Source organism: Apodemus sylvaticus, chromosome 13 (genome assembly GCF_947179515.1).
Source record: "Apodemus sylvaticus chromosome 13, mApoSyl1.1, whole genome shotgun sequence".
In the NCBI taxonomy this organism is placed as follows: Eukaryota; Metazoa; Chordata; class Mammalia; order Rodentia; family Muridae; genus Apodemus; species Apodemus sylvaticus.
The window spans coordinates 39,848,713-39,869,229 of NC_067484.1; the positions used below are offsets into that span (position 1 = coordinate 39,848,713).

Sequence of the window (20,517 nt, forward strand, 5' to 3'; positions counted from 1 at the left end):
TGACTCCCTTTCAACTGTTTAGTTTCCCCCTGAAAAGTATGGCCCCAAATTAGGAATCAGGAAAGCTACAGCATGTTAAAAGCAATCATACCGTGCTATAAACAATTCAGTGAAAAGTCAGAAGCAGCAGTCAGCCTTTGAGGACCAGAGGTAGCAGAGCTCACTCCACGTCCCCAAGGCCACTTCAGACTCAGACATGGAGTGTTAGTCACCTAAGTGACATGAAATCATAGGGCTGGCAGAGACGGGGAGAACCAAGAGCAGATATTAAAGTTTTAATGACTCCACCTCCTTTATTGCAGTAACTTCTATACAAAGCAGAACTGCAATACTCAGGGTTAAAACATTACAAAAGCATTTGTGACAGGTACAGTACAGTATTATCAAAATATTACATTTTCAAACTTAGCAGATGATCACCAGAGCTCAACTCTTTAAATTATTTCCATAGTCTTAAAAAAAAAAAACACACACACACACACACACATCAGAAAGCAATATGAAGAGTGTAAAGAAAACTTAAAGCACAAAGGAAAAGATGTAACAAATAAATATCTGATTTAGTTACCTGTTAATAATCAACACCAACATTCTCTTTGAACCCACTGAATTTTTTACCTATTGTAATAATGAGCTCAAAGGCCACTGCATGATTATTTTTAAGTTATTATCAATGATTAGGACTAAAAAATAATTTGGCATCAAAATAATCAAAACTCAACATAAAATAAAAATAGCTTTAATACTAGCTAGCATCTCTAAGAATTAATCGTTGAGAGTTTTCACTTTGGAGTACTACTGCAACCTTGAGAATGTCTGACCGGCAGCTAGTGTTAGCCAACGTAATGCAGTTTTTAAAAGTGGAAAGCTGCTGACGTTATTTCACAGAGTCTCACCCTCCCCGGTAGGTGCATCGAGATCCATTTTGTGTACTTTAAACACGAGTATGATGTATGACATTTAGTTTCTGTAGTACAGATCACAATGAAGTTTCCTGAATGGGGGGAAAAAAACCTTTAAAAGTAAAAGGCAAGTCAGTGTACCTGTGCACATTTCAAGATGGCAGCGTTCATCCCAGGCCCTGGCATCCATCCAGAAAATGCACACACGATATGGTTCTCTAATGTGACTCTTCTATACTGCCCTAAACTCTGCAAAATTTACAATAAATGGAATATCATATTATGCTGTAAGAAAAACCTTTTTTTTTTTTTAAAAAAAAATCACTTTACCTTGTTTTCTTAATATTCTGAATGGAAGTAAGAAGATATCTGGCTGGTATTGGTTCAGTCTGCTGTCACGCAGCACAAATACCGTATGCGCTACTGAGAATGCTTTTCTGACACTTCCCTTAAGATGATTAAAGTCTGTGAACGTTCCCCACCAAAACTTACAGACCATCTACTTGTCAGCCCTTCACCTAACTGGATAACTGTATGAAGTTACACTATAGTCTTCAAATGGTCTTTGTCCTCCGTGAAATCTGTAATGTCTTGATCTGACTTAAAAGTTTACTTAAAAAAAGAAAACTAAGGAAAAACTAAAACAACAACGAAAAATCTGTAACCTACCAAATCATGATCACTTTAAAATCTGAAACACTGGCAACATAAATTTCATTACATATACACATATGCACCTGTGTATGCATAACATACACACATACAGACATGTAGACATGAATCCCTTGAAATGTTTGTAGAAAATCCTTCCTTGAAAACTGAGAAACTTCACATTGACAACTGTAGATAAAGCTTTCAGGCAGCACATGTGCACATGCGCACTGTCAAGTGCACGCACAGACAAGGTCAAACGCACAAACTGGCAGTTTTCTTTAACACAAGTTTTAAAGTATTAAGAATGGATTAAATTTCAATGTTCAGAATAATCTGTTCAAACCTGAGTGTAGTAAGACTAAACGTACTTGATACTTGAATAAATTAAGCCTAAAACCATTTCACTAAGAAAACAGTGGTCCATTTAACCATTGATACAATTTTAATCTTTTTTTTTAAATAAAGGATAGCATAGGACAGTGAAATCCCCATAGTGTTTATTGAAATGTTCTATTAAATGACATTGCTTTGTCTAAATTTCCTCTAAAAATACCTGTTAGCATGTCTTAAAAGTCCCTCACATTTGAGAGAAAATTCTAAATTAAAAGAGATCTTTTAAAAATAATACAAATGATCTCAAGGTTTTGCTATCAAAAAAAAATGTGATTTTTTTTTTAAAGCATCATACATGAAGTACTGGGTAAATCCTCAGTAATCTCTACAATTTAAAAAAAAACATAATTCTAATTGAAAGTTAGAAATGGTGGTATGGGCCTCTTTTTCTTAGCTCTACATATATATATAATATATATATATATATTCATAAGCCTAACCTTGGGCTCCATTTTTTGGATATTTTCCCCACATACTTTATTAGTTTGTCCTAATCCTCTTCAGTATCTAACAGATACTTTTACAAAAGTAATACAAAACACACAGTTCTCAACACTAACTGGTTGATGGGAAGAGAAAAGCAGTGTCTACTTAGGATGACAGAGATTAGAAATAAAAATAATATCTGAAGGCAGAGTTTAACATTCTATAAATTTACAAAAGACGATAGATCTATGGATGAAATTTGGTTAATTTCAGAAGGCACCTCAAGGCTAAAGGCTTTTTGTACTCCTTTCAGCAATCAAAAAATAACACACTCTTATTGCTTTCAAGTAGCAAAGGAAAACTTTACTCTCATGAACTTCAGTCCAACAAGAAAGAATTAGCAGTCATTAAGATTGAGATCTGGAGTAGACTAAAACTGAAGTCTCCGTGTATCTATCAATGGAGCAACTTTCCATGTGCTTTCAAATAATGAAGTGTAGTGAAACAGTCCCAGTTCGCCACTGTGGTGTTGCGGTGTTACTGATGATTTAGTCACTTTGACGAGGCACTGAAGTACCATTCTTAGAGAAGTCCATGGTGCAGAACAGTTAAGAGTAGAAGGTGAGGACGCTCTGATGATTCCCACGAACTAGGAGGATTGGTGGCAGGTCCTTAGAGAGAGCTTCCAACCAAGCCATGTACAGAGCACTGGACACAGCACCCTTCCGTGCAACTGGAAGACTCCTAGGATCAGAGCGAGAAAGATGCTGAGGAGAGAATGAAGCCATTACTGATTAGGTCCCAGTCCCTGTGATGCTGTATTTCTGAATGGAGAGACGCCACATAAATGCAGCAGTGACTTCTTACACACTATCATCTCACTGTTTCCCGGTTTCCAGGTCTGAAAAGATTTTCAAACATTTGTCCATAAGACTTAAGAATCTGTTTGAACTTCAATACCTAAAATGCATATTTAGTATTAATTTCAAACTTTCCCTCCAGTAAGGATTCTTTAGAAGAAAGATGTATAACTCAGAAAATGGAAGTTATAGATGAAAAATGAACTATAATTCTATTAACTTTACCTTTTCTTGTGAATTTTAATTTCTATCTATAGAGCATGGTAGTGACGTTTTGACCTATAAGGATTCATTCTAAATTTCTATGGTTTTCTGTCTCTTTCATTACAGAAATCTACTTACCAACAACATAAATTGAAAATGTGCTTGGTTACCCTAACAGTTCTTTAGTGTTATAGAATTTTACCATTTGTCTTGGTTTCTAGGTGCCTGAGCTTTTCTTTTCTTTTCTTTTCTTTTCTTTTCTTTTCTTTTCTTTTCTTTTCTTTTCTTTTCTTTCCTATTAAGGAACACAGGATTCGGAGCCGAAGAACTCCAGGTTTAAGTCATCTCTACTTAACACAGTCCGTAGAGGAACAAAGACTCAGCAGGCACTGACACTTACATCTAATTCAAAGACAGCATCTGAACAGAAAGCAGCTGCAAGGGAAACATGGGGGCAGACTCAGACATGGACTGCTACCCCAAGTTACCCTTCTAAATAACGAAGAGTTATCTTTACGAGAAAGTTGTCTGGGATCCACATTCTACTACGAGGGCCCTTTCCCGTGCCACTCACACCTGTGGCCTTGCCAGGAAATTAAATATGAACATGAAAGTTCAGAATAATCAAAAAAATTACTTAGATTAATTCAAGGGTATAGTGAGCTCCTTATCCATGCATAAATTGCTAGCTCTACATCAAGAAAGCAATTATATTTTAAAGTTTGGGTTTTTCGTTGTGCAGATCATGTCCTTCTGATTAACTCCAAGCACTTACTAGCCAGGCCTTGCAGACTGACAGGCAAAGGCCGAGAGCTGCTCCAAGGTTAAGATCAGCCAGAACTATCGATGAAAACAAAGCACAGCAGAAGATACACACACCAGCAGTGGTGTGATCATATGGTGGGAACCGCCACACCGACTGATCTAAGGCCTGCTCCAAGGGAGGGAAAGCGTACTGGAGCTGTGAACAGGGTTAGAAACAAGGCTGGGGATGTCACTGGTCCTAGTGGGGTACCTGCTTCTATTGTTTTGTTAAATAATCATGTAGTCCATCTGCCTTCTAAGCATGTTTACACCCGCAGTTGGTGCCACCCTCAGCTTTGGTCAGGGGTCTTTGCAGAGGGCAGTATTTAACGCAGACTCACAATTTATCAAAGTGCCTAGTGAGTGACCGGGTTCTCAGGCATAAATGGCATCTCTTAGCAGAGTGTGCCCTCCATGCTCTATCCAGGACTTGGAGAGCACTGAGGAAGATGGGGCAGAAGGATGGTAAGAACCAAGGGACAGAGAGGAATGCTGTACAATGTTACTTTCTGGAAACAACAAGGTCATGTGCGCACACTCACGCTGCTGTCCTCATCTGAGTAGTCAAAACTCTAGCCTCAATTGTGGAGGGACTCGCAAGGCCCACCCCATCTCAGAAGCTACTGGCAATTAAGGGCTGCTTTAGAAGAGAGTCTGTGGAAGGTTGTTCATTAAGAGTAGCAGTAATTGGACTCAGTGTCTTATTTGAAAAATGCTCACACCTCATAGAGCTTAGAAGAGAATTTACTACCACTATTTTTATAAACCAGTCAATTTCTAACTACATCCTAAATACTTATGCAACTCACTTATGAAAAATGAAGTTTCTATTTGTAGCACATAAAAAGCATTACAGGAATTTACAACTGCTCATAGTGTGTAGAAGAACTGAATTTGGGGTACTCAATGCCACTTGATACATCTGCTCAGGGAACATGGCTAGGGAGGGATAGAAGATTGTAAATGCTAGAGGCCCTGGATGACCGCTGTGAGCGAGTGTATCTGACAGGGACAGGGAAGCTGTGTCAGGACATCAGCCCCGACGGCGCTAGCTGGCCGGCCAGTGTGGATGGGAGGAGTTTCATGAGCCATCACCCCAGATGAAGAGGCGAAAAGGCTAGAAGCTAAAAGATCAGTCTTCTCGGGAATAAGCCCCTTATTCATTAGCCAATTGCAAGTGGTCAGCCTTAAAAACATGCATCTGCATGACACTAAATGGACTCAGCAGTGTATGTGATAACAACTTTTATAACAACTATTATTTAATTTATCATAACAATAATAATTAAAGAAAAGGTCACAAATCTGAGGGGAAGCAAGCTGGACATGTGAGAGTTAAGAGGGAAGAGAGGGAAGAAGAGAATAGTATAAACACGATACTCAATATATTAAAATCTAAAAAGAGCCTCTGAAGAGCCACTAAGTACTATTACCACAGTACTTATTCATAGCAAACACAGACACACAAATGCTCCTTCATAAATAGCCTAAACCTTATTCCAATAATACTTACATGACAATTATATTAGCTGTGCTTGAATGCTCCTTTAATAATTCATTTAACCTGATCTGTCGATATGTCTGAAATAAAAAATGACAGAATGATTTCTAAATATCCTGCAATTAGAATTTTGAACAGTGTAAGGCAGATTATAACTTAGTGTACAGTGTGTACGTCTATGTAGCTATGGGCTAGATCTTTAGCACTACCAAAGAAGAAGAAGGAGTAAAAGAGAAAGAAGAAAAAGAGGAAGAGGAGGAGGAAGAGAAGAAGCAGCAGCAGCTGCTGTTACCACTATGGTTTATAAAACAAACGGCAAAAACAAAAATAATTTTCTGTAATAAAATAACATTTAGAAATATACTGGATGCTGCTTCATTCATATATTAAATGACCTTAATGGAAGTTTAATTTACAAAGAAAGCTATATTAAAACACAGCGCTTGGAATTCACAGCAGCAGTAACTGTACTGAATTCTATGTACGATTAGTGAAGAGTACCTTAGTCTTATAAAGCTCAAGCTCGTTGTCTGTGATCCGCCAAGGCTCATCCTCTTTCATCTTATCTGCGATGTCCTGTTCTTTATCATCTTCATGAAGCCTGTACGGCTCGACCATGTCATCAAAAGCAACAATACTTTAAAGAGTAGAGAGAGTACCAACAAGCTTATTTTGCATTATGTATCAAGGATATCTTAAATAGTAAACATATCTTGTATACAAGATATCTTGTAACAATCTGTATAATTTAGGTAAAAAGCAGTAATTCCCAATCTCACACTGAGCAGACAGCTCTGGCCTGTGTCAGCCCCTCAACCTAAACAGTGTCACCTTAGCCAAAATGATTCCTCCGAATGATACATCAAATACAACTTTGCTCAAATAGCAAATCATTTCCAAATCAATGGAAAACATAATTCTCATTCTAACTCTGTAACTTATTCAACATATGCCTAAAACTAATTACAATTATATCTAATAAAATATGCACAGACTAACTGCCTCTTTGTGTTATTTTGCAGGAAGCCAATCCTAGGAGTACAAACTTTCAATAAAAGACTCTTAACAACGACGACGACGACGATGACTATAGGAAAACTCTCAGATTTTCAGAGCAAAGGTAAAGAGTGGAAGCTCATGTGAGAAGCCGCAGTCGGACGTTCTCACTGACTGTGGGCAGGACATACCTGAAACCTAAACCTATCCAGAACTTCTGTGGCACTAACAATTTTCAGAAAGCAGTAAAGAAGTGAAATCCCCTCTGAAAACTAAGAATTCCTAAAAGCTTGCTCTGGTTTCACTGGCAAGCCAATTACCATGTGGTTTCAATGTAACTCAGGGCAGAGAAAAAGCACAGGTAATCATTTTAAGTCAAATTATCTGCATCTGCACAGGCCACTGGAATTGGAAATGTATACAGAATAATTTATCCAACAACTTACTTTTCTTTTTTTGGTTTGGTGTTGATATCTCCTAGGACCATAATATCAGAGAAGTCTATTCGGAACTTACTCAGTAAAGTAGCCATCCTATGATAAGAAGAACAGAAACAGACATGGAAATGATGTTCACTAGCATCCCCACTCCCTACATATGTGCTAAGTTGAGTCAGATGGACAGTCTATCAGCTGCTTCACAAATTTCCTGAATTAGCTCTTACTTTGCATTAAAAAAAACAAAACATTGCAATTGCCCAAGTAGAGATGACTATAGTCTAGTCATCTCCCTGCTTACTATACATGTGGCTAATCTTCACTGCATTGGGAATCACTTAGGAGACATACTTTTGGCTGTGTCACTAAGCAAATTTCCAGAAAAACTGAGCAGCGATGCTTCTGTTTCCTGGCTGCAGAAACAATCAGCCCAACTGCTGCATACTGCAGCCCACGTACCTTTCTCCTGTGATGGGCAGTCTCCTTGGACTGTGCGCCATCACAAGCCCTCCCTTTTCTCAAGGTGACATCCAGGCACCTCCTGGCAATGAGAAAGTAACTAATACAGCACCTAACCGTGGGTGCGTAAAGAAGGCTATCCATGACGACATACGCCAGCCAGCCAGCTTGATGAGGCATAGCCAAAGCATACTGAAAACACACTTAATAACAAGAAAGCCTTGTTTAAGTTATTTTTGGGTTATTACTTATTAGATTTATCTTAAAGCCCAAATAAAACCTTCAAAGCCATGTTTAAGCTTCAGTTCATAAAAGAGAAAAAGTTCGTGGTATTGTCTTTGGTGACGGTCAGGGAAAGTACACCAAGCCTGACACTTGGTAAATAAAGACCATGAACAAGGTCTGGGTCGGGAGTCATGGAATCCTAGGAGTAACAACAAGCTGAAGCACCCAAGCAAAGCCATCAACAACAAAAGGCCCCATGTTTAATAAAAAGCTTTAAAAAGGAAAGAATGACAAGTATTTCCTACACAAGTCATTGTTGAAGTGAAAATACCTAACTGAATTCTAGTATATCTTAACTACAGTCTGCTAAGTGTTACAGAACCTACAAGACTAAACTTTAAGAAAAGTGAGATGAGTAGTCTCTGTGCCCTCCCTCCAGCCCATGAGCTGGAAATTCAGACCCAGGTGCTAGCCAAGACCGCCCACCTAGGGTAGAGCGCGACCAAGGTGAAGTCCATCATTCTCCAAGGACCTGCAGTTGCCAGAGAGGAGCCAGCCACCTGCTGAGCAATCAGACAGGTTTTGGGAGGAGTTCCCAGCCTTTGGGGGGAAGGGTTTTCCCCCACCTTTAAAATTGGTTGGACAGATGGCTCAGTAGTTAAGAGTACTGACTGTTCTTTCAGAGGTCATGAGTTCAAATCCCAGCAACCCCATGGTGGCTCACAACCATCTGTAATGAGATCTGATGGCCTCTTCTGGTGTGTCTGAAGACAGCTATGGTGTACTTAGATATAATAAATAAATCTTTAAAAAAAAAATTTGGAGCCTTGATTAGAAATACATAGTCTTGGCTCGTTATTTCTTTCACCCATCCATTCTGTTTCAGCCTCAGCTTTCCTTCCAGGTGACCTTGGCTACAGGCTCAACTAGTTAGTTAATTCAGGAAAGAAATGTGCTGAAGAGAGGAAAGGGGGAGACACACTCATGCCTAGTGCTGAGAACGGAGCTAGGTTCAAAACAATGAAGCACTTTGTTGTGTAACAGTCTCCTCCCACCTTGATATACTCTATCTTACAGAGAAGTGTTACCTTAAGCAGGAAGGTAACCCAATAACTTTAGGAAGTTCCTGAAACTGACCATATTCACTGGGTTCCTCTCCCAAAGGAAGCAATAAAGTCACTAGAGTCACCCTCAGACAAGCCAAGCTGCAAAGAATACTCTGAGACCAGAGAGCCAGTTGTTTGGAAGCAGAAAGCAGCTAAGCTGCCAGGATGAGGTTTAGACCTGAGTTTCTTGCAAAAGGCACAAAAAAGGCCACTCTTCAGCCACTGACTGCCTGCAGGCTGTGCAATGTGCTCTAGGTTTCACAGCTTCTGTGAGTTGTCACCATGCTGGAGTGGGCTTTGGCAATGAAGCCATCTTTGAATCACTTCTCTTGCCCTGCAAGTAACCCTTCACCTATACTCCTGTAAGTAACCCCAATAAAACACACTGGATCACCAAGTTGGACTTTGGTGGTATCTGTGTGGCCATATAATGGAATTGCTATATGGAGTGAGTAGATGTGTGTGTGTGTGTGTGTGTGTGTGTGTGTGTGTGTGTCTCCCCAGGGAAAGTCTTGGTGCACAACACATTTACATAGATGAATGAGGCAAATAAAGAGATATATACACAAGAGATAAAACAAGTTGACCAAAATACCTGAAATCCCCAAGATGAGAACAGCATAAAAAACATATTTGGAGTGGGGACAAGATGGAAGGAAAGGAGGCAAACCATCAGAAACCCCCACAGCCACAATGCAGCACTCACACTGTCTAGAAGCGGTTACAGGGTTGTGGGAAGATCAGTCAAAACTCTCAGACTTTCTACACGAAACTGGGAGCAATGTGGGGTAATACCCTGTGGGAAAACGGTCAGGAGAGAAGCACCAGAGACCACTCATGGCAGTGCAGACTGACAGGCACATGAAACAGTACGCTGAACTCCTGGCATCTCCAAGTCCATACAATTTCTCCATATATAAAAAGGCAATTTCCATATACTTTCTCTCAAAAGATTAAAGATCTGCTTCCAACATCTGACAGAGTAGGTATTAGTAAAGACTTTCTAAAATGCCAATGTGTTAAAATATAACATGTAGGGAAAAGTATGTATTTATAACTTAAAGCATGCAGGTTAAATTAAAGAGAATGATGTTCCATTTAATGAGACTTTTGCAGTGTGATAATTACTTCAGGGGCCGTGTAGTTTTTATTTTATCATATCTATATCATGATATGACTATTTGATTAATGTTCTCTAACTTAAAACAAACTTACGCTCTCCGGTCATGGTCTATTCTGTTTATTTTTCCACCAATGAATACTCGGATCTTACAATCTTTCCACTTTTTCTTGGTAGTCAGAAGATAGGGTATCAACAATGTCAAACCTGAATTATAAAAATATAGTAAGTCCTTTTTGAAATGCTAATATTGCAAACAAAAGAATTAGTTTCAACTTGGTCTCATAAAACTACAATTCAAAATAAAATTCTTTTTCTGTCTTCCCTTGACAAGTGTGTCAGGAAGGGATGTCCAAGAGTTGAGGTTCAGTCCAAGAACTATAGTTCTTTATGTAAGCAATCAAATCAGAGGGTGGCCTAGGCAGTCAGAAAATTAGCTGCATATAGAAAGGGAAAGGAAATGAATACAGCCTAATACAAGCAAATTTCACACTGAAATGAGAAAGAGGAAAATAGAAAAGGTTGGAATTGACTTTGAAGCTCTATATAGTACATATACATTATATATTTTCCCCAGCTTTGTCCACTGAGGAAGCCTGGTAACAAAGTATTACCCAAGAAGCCAGAAGCATCTTGCTTCTTCTAAATACTACTATTGACTAAAAGGAACCAAGAATTCTTGGATAAAAAGTTCTTTCCAGGACAAGGAAGGGATAAGCCTAGCATGCCATCTTATTTCAGGAGGAAACTCCCAAAATGCATACCTTTTGACAAACGAACACATTAAGTCAGCCTAGGGAAGACAGGGAAGATCCTGCTGGATAGATGTGAAAGCCAAACAAGTGAAATGATGACAACACATTATATCCTTTTGGATAAAGTAAGAATCAAACTTAAAATGAAGAGACAAGCTCTTCGTTACAATGAATGCCAGCAGCTGATGAGGAAGGACTAATGGGAGTGAAAATGTACCATGCAGAGCCACAAGAGTCAATTCAGAAGCGCGAGTGAGAAGAATGGTTTATCTGCAGAACCTCCAAGAAGCCCTACCACATCTGTAATCATAAAGAGGGTAAAGCAACTTTTCAGGGGATAAGCCTGAAAAAAATACACTTAACTCAACATGACACTCTTGGTGAGACAAAGACAGAAAAGCACAGTACTACTTCTCTGTCACAGATTCATAACCTGAAGCTGACTGTGACCAATCTAACTGCATTCCAAATTGAATGACATTCCATAAACTGGTCTATAATAGTTAATAAACGGCATAGTCATAAAGTTCAAGGAAGAGCTAAAGCATCTGCTACATGAAGGACCCTGAAGAGACATAATTCTCACACTGATTCTTATGCTGTTTGAGAATGCTAGTAAAACCTGAATGGGCCAAACACATGAAAAACGCATGACATTTCTTAGCACTATTCTTACATTTTCAGTAGTTCTTTATAAAATAAATACATTAATGGCCTTACCTCCATCATCAAAAAGCCACCAGACATCTATAGTATTCTTCCCTTGTTTTTTCTGAAACTGTGTGCTAGCTTCAAGAAGCTTTTGGTCAGCTACATTTAAAGGCACAATGGGGCCTTTGGATTCTGAAGGATTAAGCAAAAAATTATGATATAAGGAAGTAAATGTTAAATCTCTTTTCACCTTATTTGTAGAATTTCATAGCATTTTAAAATTCAGATATTTATATGCAGATAGCTGTATATGGCTTCCATCACAAGCCTGAAAGAGCTTATAACAGATAATGTGAGTATAAGAAAGTTCTTTTTGTTTTACAGTAGGCAAATTCATCCAAATTATCCTAATGTCTAATATTTTGGTGAATATGCAGGAATCCTAAATACCAAACAATTACTAAAAAGGCTTAATTTTTTTTTTTTTTGGAAAATTATTTTAGGCTAACAAACCAAGCTTTACACTTGGAGAAATGCTAGCCACTCTTAGCAGGGAAATGTGTTCATTTATCATCTGTCCCCTCAATATGGGATGCCCAATTTTAAAGCCATATAACTACATCTTTCTCTGAGTAACAGAAAGATGGTGGGAACTCCTTAGAAAGGATACAAACTTGCTGCATGTCTGAAAGAAGTTCCCAGTTACATTTCTAGGAATTAAAAAAAAAAATCAGCATTGACTCTGTGAGCAAGCAAATGACTGTTATGAAACTCCACTAGCACAAGTTTAAAAACAGAAAGTCACAGAAGGAACTCTGGTCATCTTCCAGAAGTCCATCATTCACTTTTCATGCTGCCATGATGTAAGAAACATGACAAATGATTTTGCATGATGAAATATGGCTACCAAACCACACTGCTCCATAACTCTCACCTCTCTCTCCTTCTCATAAAATTCATGTACGCTGACATGACTGTATCTCCCAAACGCAGCATGACTGTGAGAAATATCGCAATTTTTGAAACAAAAAATATATTAGTATCAAAATCGAGAATTTGGCTGGGTACAACTGATGGTGAAGAATGCGAGTGACACTGCGCAGAGACCTCCTCCAGTGTCTGCTCCTCCTCTCAACCATGCAGTGTGATCACAGAAAACCAAAGCAAAAACCCTGCCTTTCCAGGCTTGAGTGTTTCAGAAACACTATGATGGTTCAAAGACCGAAACCACAGCTTGTCCCAGTGATATTTAATGCTTTAGATTGAACAATATTAATTTTGCTAATCTGCATTTAATAGATAACTGTAATATCACCTCACCATGGAAATTAAAACTAAATTAAAATAAAAGGAAAATAACAGGGTTGAATTAAAGAGTTAACAATATGAAAAAGAATAAAATAAAATGATGAACAATGCCTGCCTTTTTTCAACAGTGGCTGAGTTGGAGTCTTGCCATCCTCTTCCTCATCTAGATTATGTTTGAAAAACACAAAATATGAAGTTAATTGCCTGTATAATCATAAAGTTTGGAAATGTAAATAGAGCACATTATAAACAAGACAGTGTGAAGCAACAGTCCATGAGAAATAATTAAGACTGAAAATCAGTTATTTTTTCATACTGAGTGTTTAATATTTTAAAAACATATTTTCTATAAACCACACAGAGTGAGTGATTAACACCCACTCTGAACTTTTATTTCTGCAAAACTATTCAAAAAAGCCAGCAGATTTTGTAAACTTTAAGCTTTCATACTTGAAATTAGTTGACAATGTCAAACTACAGTGTGTATAATGGAAGCATGACTTTGAGCTGTCATCTCCGCAGAGAATACATAGCCTTAAACACGTCACTATGTCTACACAAAACTAAGAGCACCTGGTATTCGTACAAGTCAATCTGTACTTGAAATATTAAGGAATTTAATCAGAGATAGAAGTCTTGTATGTAAATATCAGTTTATAAAGGAGTGATTTTCTTCAAATTAAGTTTGTGTACATATGCATGTATGCATACATTTACCAATTTGTGTTTAAATATTCACCAATTTGTTTTCTGGGGTAATTAGTTTTCCTAACTCCTTTTTGCCCTGAATGTAATTTTTGTTGTTGTTGTTGTTTAAGGCAAGCAAAACTCAAGACTTAGGAAAGAAAGAACATCCTACCATGGGATCCTGAGTAAGATTCTCTGGCTGCCAATGGTATCACATACACTTTCCTAGCATGACCCAGAGCCACTTAGTTAAGGCCTTGCTTTCTCATTGGTAAAAAACATACCTACCGCCTAAGGCTGCAAACTTTCTGGCATTGATTAAATGAGATTAGGACTGGCACAAGTCAAGCAATTACAGGATATTCCTTGTGTGTGCATGTCCTTTTTTATACTACATGCCTCAGCAGGCAAGACAGATAAAACTAAATACTGTGCCTACATAACTATATTATAATGTTCCAAATAGTGAAGTTTTTATATAGTATCCACCATTCTTATATATGCTGATTTTGAGAATTTGCCAAATAGTAAACAGAAAATCAAGCTATGTAACAAATTTTATGTATGTTATAGAAAAATAACTAATTAAGCTATAAATATTACTTATAAAGTAATAATTAATATCTGCTTTTGAAAATATAGTGATAGGTAGTTTATAGTCATTTAAAGGAGTTTAAATATCAAAGACACAACTGCATTTGACATCACTTAAAATATTACTTATTTATGCGGGTGGATGAAAGTCAGAGGATAACCTGTAGGGGTCAATTCTCTCCTTCCACTCTGAGGGTCCCAGGGAGCAAATTCAAGACTTAGTGGCATTTTTCCAAGTGGGCCGCATTCTTACCCACTCCCAAAATGAGAAAAAAAAAATTGGGGAAATGCATCTAATTTTTTACAACAGAGTAGAAATGTACTAACCTAGCTTCCTATTGTTTAAAAATATAAAGTTGCAGCATACATTCATAAGCTGATGTACATGTTACTATCTACCTAGATGTGATAAAAAGTAGCTTCAAGAAAATGATCAATGTGACTGCACACATTGATTCCTCATAGACTACACAGAAAGGGTCTAGAGAAGGGTCAAAGAATGTACATATAAATTAAATAAACACAGAAGAATGAACAGAAAAGCTTATGAAGTATAGAGACAATACAGAAAAGAATACTAAAGCCACCAAGGACTGAAAGAGGACATTTGTGCAGGCCACGCTTTCTGCTTCTACACTAGGCAAGTTACACAGGAAAGAAAAGACTAAACAGCAACATTAATGCTTTCAAATAATCTAAAAGATAAATTGCACAGAGACATGGTTTGTCCAAGGCTATCAATTTCATGAAAAGGATAGCAGTCATCTTAGAGAAATCAAAGCACACTATGGCTTGATGATTTAGTGCAGATTTCTTTCCTGTTGCGTATCAGCTGGAACAGGACAGATGGAGAGAGAGTGAGGGCGGGAGAGTGAGATTCGGAAGTCATCCCTCTCCCTACAATGTGATACACAGTTCCAGATGGAATTATCTATAAGCCTCATGAAAAAGAATGTGTTCTTCACATCTAAAACAAAAATACTTAAAGCAAACAACTAAAGATCATGTTAGTAACTAATCAATTAGCATGACTTCTTTTTTACTTATTTTAGGCAAGCAAATACTTCATAATTGCTACTCAGTTTGTAGTCAATTTTGAGGTGCAAGTTTTACTTGGCCAACTAGAAACAAACAGTTCTAGCTTAAGAAAAGAGACTTGGTCTTACATATTATACATGGAAGCCAATCGCCTCCATGTTGACATACAACTGTTAATAAAACCCTGTTTGAATGAAGCTTACCTTTCTGTGTAATAGGTTTTTCACCAGATGATTTGCAAGTATCTTGATCTGACTTTTTACTGTAATCCACATTTACTACCACATCCTTGGTACCAGGTGATTTTTCTTGTGAAGATAATAATTCTTCTACAGATATGAAAGTATTTAAAACAGTATCAGAATAATATTTTATTTATTCAAAGTATCATGGTTTAATAATTTAAAAAGATAACCAGTATTCTTTGTGACAACTGATCTCTTAAGAAATACCTATAATGTTTAAAATGACTATCCATTTAAATATGTCAACCACAAGAAGCTAAATTAGATTCTAGAGAGTTAAGTAGTGAATGAGAAATTCAGACAAAGAATATAGTAGGCAAAAAGATGATATGCAGCCTTTCAAAAAACTCTACTATCAAAAGGAGTGATAATACAGAAAGATGTAGAGTGGCAAATGTTCCCATGCACAGAGGGCATCGCCCTAGGGACTAGTCTACAGCTACAGAGTCAATGTCCGAGGTTCAGCCTTTCAATAATTGCAATGCAGGGACCAATTCTTCTAAAAGCATTTTCAGATTTTGGTCAATAATAAGTAAATATTTAACTTCTACTATAAAACATATATAAAGAAAAATATGATATGAAATTGATAATCTGTCCATAACTGCCATCATTGATGTATGTGAATGGAGAGAAATGGAGTCATCATTAAACTCAGGGTTATGAGGCTTTTCCTCATCACTGCTCACAACAAGCCTATGAGGGCTGTCACTGGGCACTGACAGACAAGTCACCAAAGCTGCCCGGCTATAAAATTCTGGAAAAAGACAGGAGGTTTAGGAAATATCCACATGGACCCAACACCAGATCTTAGCAATGGACAAGGTTTTCAAAAAAGGACTTCTTAATGTTTATAAATGAATAAGGTTTTTTTTTCCCCCTTTTTCCTTGAGACAGGGTTTTTCTGTGTAAAAACCCTAGCTGTCCTGGACTCCAATTTGTAGCCCAGAGATCCGCCTGCCTCCCAAGTCCTGGGATTAAAGGCGTGTGCCCCCATATCTGGTAGAAGATAGTTTTTAAATATTTCAGTCATATTCAATTCCCAGTAAATGACAGAACTGAATAATGTGGTTTTTTTTTTTTCCTTGAGGGAAAGGGAGTACCACTTTAAGCTATGCAGTGTTAATGGGTACGAGTCATATTCTCTAACTCAGTCACTGTTATAAGAGGCTCCATGACCCAGGTAGGGAATGCTAGGGCGCTGAGGCAGGAGTGTGTGGGCAGATGGGGAGAAGACAGGGAGTTTCTGAAGGGGAAACTGGGAAAGGTATAACATTTGAAATATAAATAAATCTTACGCTAAGGAGTACTTACCTTGTCCTTGGAGGTGTGATATATCCAGTCCTTCCTTTAGGCGGATAACCACAACTCCATATTGTATGTCAAAAGCATCACTATAATGGAGGGAAGAATCACAGTAATTGTTTATGTTTTGAATAAAATGAAGGGAATCACAGCTAAAATGACTTTTAGCTCTAAAGGTCTGTTTTCTTTTATATGCTCTGAAAATCAGTCAGGGAGAGATGAATCATGTTAGGTCCTAATCCCACCGCACCTTTCTTCTATAGCACCCTTGGAAACTATGTAAGTGTGCATCGGAGTGATGTGCCACAAGATGCTCTGGTCAGGAACTTATGTATACATGACTTCATATGCCATGTAGCCTAGGTGTGGCTTAGCTTTCTGTACCTACTCTCAACAAAACCACCTTACTTCCCATGATGCACACCCACCATAAACTATGGTAGCTGACTCATGTAGCAGCTTTTTAGAGTAGGAACAGATTTGTTTGGCTGTTTTGTTTTTAGATTTTATTTTGTTTCTCATTATGTGTCTGTTTATAGGCATGTGCACTTGAGTGTCTGTGAGCACAGAAGCCAGAAAGATTGCAGTTATAAGTCACCTGACGTGTGTGCTGGGAACCAAGCAAGCTTGGGGCCGCAGGAAGAGCCGAGGTCTTAACCACTGCACCAACTAGCTCCCTCCAACAGTCTTATCTCGTAAGGAACTACGACAGAAAACATCTATTACAGTAATCCTACTACAATTACACTTAGGCATTTCCCTTTTGAATTTAAGATAAAGATGAAAATGATTTGAAGATGAAGAAACGGGTTCTACTGAGAATGAGAACAGACTTTCACATATGCAAACATTTCTAAGGATCGTATCTATGAGTGTGAATGTGTGTGTGTGTGTACAGGCACTTGTGTCATGTCTGTAGAAATCCAGAAGGCCATACCAAGTGTCTTCCTCAATCACTACAACTGTTTGAGTCAGGGTCTTCTGATGAACCTGGAGTTTGTCGATCCAGCTAGAGTGGCTGGGTTCTCATGGAGTGGAGGCTGCCAGGGACTCTCCCATCTCCATGTCTCCAAAGCTGGGATTCTGTAGTCATGCTGCCATGCTCAGTTTTCTTATATGAATGCTAGAGATTGAATTCAGGACCTCATGCTTTCACAGTCAAGCACTTTACCAACTGAGCCATCTCCCATATGTACTCACTAATAAGTGGGTATGAGAAAAATAGTCCATAGAACTCAAAAAGGTCAACAAAATGAAGTGCCCAAGTGAGGATGCCTCAGTCCCACTTGGGAGGGAGAAGAAAGCAATTACAAGGAGGAAGGAGGGAAGGAGGGAAGGAGGGAAGGAGGGAGAGAGAGAGGAGAAGGGAGGGTCAGACCTGGGAGAAAAAGTGGACAGGACTGGAGGGGAGATAAGTGGGGGAAAGGAACTTGATCTGGTATTGGATGAGGGAAAAGGACTGAAGCCCTGAGGTCCAGAAGAAAGAATGGAAACAGGCAACCTCGGGAGATAGGAGGTAGGAGGGACCCTCCAGAATGCAGCAGAGACCTGGGAGGCGAGAGACTCTCAGGACTCAAAGGGAGGGACCTTAGATGAAATTCTTGACAGTAGGGAGAGGGAACTAATAGAACCTACCTCCAGAAGAAAGACAGGGCATCAAATGATGGGGGGGGGGGCATTCCACAGTCACAACTCTGACCCATAATTGTTCCTATCTGAAAGAATTACAGGGATGGAAATGGAGAGGAGCCTGAGGAAAAGAGCAACAGGCCCAAAAGAAGAATCCAGCTCAAGGTGAGGTCCCAAGGCCTGACACTATTCATGAGGCTATGGAGCACTCACAAAGGGGACCTAGCATGACAGCACTCCGGAAGACCCAATAAGCAGGTGAAAGAGTCAGATGCAGATATTTGCACTCAACCAATGGACAGAAGTAGCTGACCCCTGTGGTTGAACTAGGTTGAAAGAAGCTGAGGAGAAGGGCAACCCTGTAGGAGGACCAGCAGTCTCAATTTACATGGACCCCTGAGATCTCTCAAACACTGGACCACCTACCAGGCAGCTGATATGCACCAGCTGACATGAGCCACCAACACACTTACAGAGGTCAGCCAGGTCTGTGTTCATTCAGAGATGATGCACCTAATTCTCAAGAGACTGGAGCCCCCAGGGAGTTTAGAGGTCAGGTGGGATGAGGACACTCACGTGGGGATAGGAGGGTGGGAAGGAATGTAAAAAAGTAAATTTATTACAATTTCAAAAAAAAAAAAAACAAGAATAAATTTTACTTTTTCAAAGTTAGTTTAGAAAAGTCACTGTCTGGTCTGAACCTGTGCAGTCCAAGCGTGCTGTCAGTCTCTGCATCAATCCTACTGAGCCCGGGTGCTGCTCTCCTTTCCTCTCCTCCACACGGATCCCTCTGCGGCCACAGGCCTCTCTGAGCCTTCAAGGGAGGTTCTGATAGTCTAGCCATTCAGGGTTGAGTGTTCCAACATCTGTCTAAGCAGGCTGTCCAGTTATGAGGCATCTATGTCAATCACCATCTACTACAACAACACCACTCTCTAGTGAAAATTGAGCTCTGAGACAGCAATGACATGAGGAGTCATTTTATTGCTCTTTCTTTGGCAGAACAATAGTACATTTTTGCCTAGGGCTCAGGACCTATCCAGTCTCAGGTTTTCAACCAGGCTCCAGGGCAGGCCTCATGAATAGGATTGACCGGCCAACAACACAAAATGAATTCTGTGGTTGAGGGTTTTTGTTGTTGTTGTTGTTGTTGTTGTTGTTTGGTTTACTTTTCATTTCATATCTTTCTTTTTTTGTTGTTTTTTTAAGTTTTTTTTTTAAGGGAATGTCTTTCTTTTTTGAGAAAGTAAGTTAAGGTTACTATGCTGTGATGAAATACCATGACCAAGGCAACTTGAGGAGAAAGGGAGGTTTATTTTAGCTTATACTTCCAAATGACAATCCATCACTGAAAAAAGTCCAGCCAAGACTTACACAGGGCAGGAAGCTAGAGGCAGGAGTTGATGCAGACATGCATGGGGAGGTGCTGCTTACTGGCTTATTCCCCTCAGTTTGCTCAGCCTGATTTCTTAAGTCCATCAACCCAGGCATGGTGCTATCTACAAAGAGTTGGACCTTCCCACATCAACGTCCTACACTCTAGTGTATAGCCTGATCTTGTGAAGGCATTTTCTTAACTGAGGTTCCCTCCTCTCAGGTAACTTTAGCTACTGTCAAGTTGACATAAAATTATTCAACATAAACTTGGGTGAGGAAGGCAGGAAGATTTGTGAAGAATTTGAAGAGGTTAAAGGATATAATGAAAATATATTACATAAAAAATTTTTAATTAAAAATAAATTTTTAAAGACATTATAAGAATTTAGATACAGCAAAACCTTGAAAGTCTCTCTAAGCCCACACTTTGAAAACCAAAAAATTGGCACTGTCAGCTATTAAGGACAATTGCTGTTCTTACAAACAAAAAATAATGTATAAAGTATAACAAAATCTGTCCATCTGTCCATGCGTCCATCCATCCATCCATCCATCCATCCATCAATCCATCCATCCATCCATCCATCCATCCATCCATCCATCCATCCATCCACACATCTATCTAGAGTGGGAAAGAGATAATTTGGTTTCGTTCCTGTAATTAGTTAACTAAGCCATTGTAAAAATAAAAATAAATGATTAATAGACATTACTTTCAACATCTTGAAGGATCTAATTCTAAAGAAATAACCAGCTTGTTAAGTAGACAGTACATCAACATAAATCAATTACTAATTTTCTTTAGAGAATGTCAGGAAATAAATTTGGAGTTTACTGTGAA

At 38.7% G+C, this 20,517-nt stretch overlaps 1 protein-coding gene across 2 annotated transcripts in view; it reads right to left on the reverse strand.

Annotated features, from left to right (window-relative positions):
• Window positions 1-267: 267 nt before the first annotated feature.
• Window positions 268-20,517, reverse strand: part of Slc12a2 (solute carrier family 12 member 2) — a 73,012-nt gene continuing 52,762 nt past the window's right edge. Inside the window, exons 19-27 of one of the 2 annotated variants that reach the window (XM_052155267.1) lie at window positions 16,680-16,759; window positions 15,324-15,449; window positions 12,917-12,964; window positions 11,563-11,685; window positions 10,183-10,294; window positions 7,187-7,273; window positions 6,246-6,381; window positions 5,757-5,824; window positions 268-3,119 (exon numbers count right to left, since the gene is read on the reverse strand). In XM_052155267.1, the coding sequence (XP_052011227.1) occupies window positions 2,984-3,119; window positions 5,757-5,824; window positions 6,246-6,381; window positions 7,187-7,273; window positions 10,183-10,294; window positions 11,563-11,685; window positions 12,917-12,964; window positions 15,324-15,449; window positions 16,680-16,759 (916 nt within the window). In that variant the 3' untranslated portion in view covers window positions 268-2,983. Of the gene's footprint in view, window positions 3,143-5,756; window positions 5,825-6,245; window positions 6,382-7,186; window positions 7,274-10,182; window positions 10,295-11,562; window positions 11,686-12,916; window positions 12,965-15,323; window positions 15,450-16,679; window positions 16,760-20,517 lie in introns of both variants that reach the window. The other variant, XM_052155266.1, reaches the window with a different exon arrangement.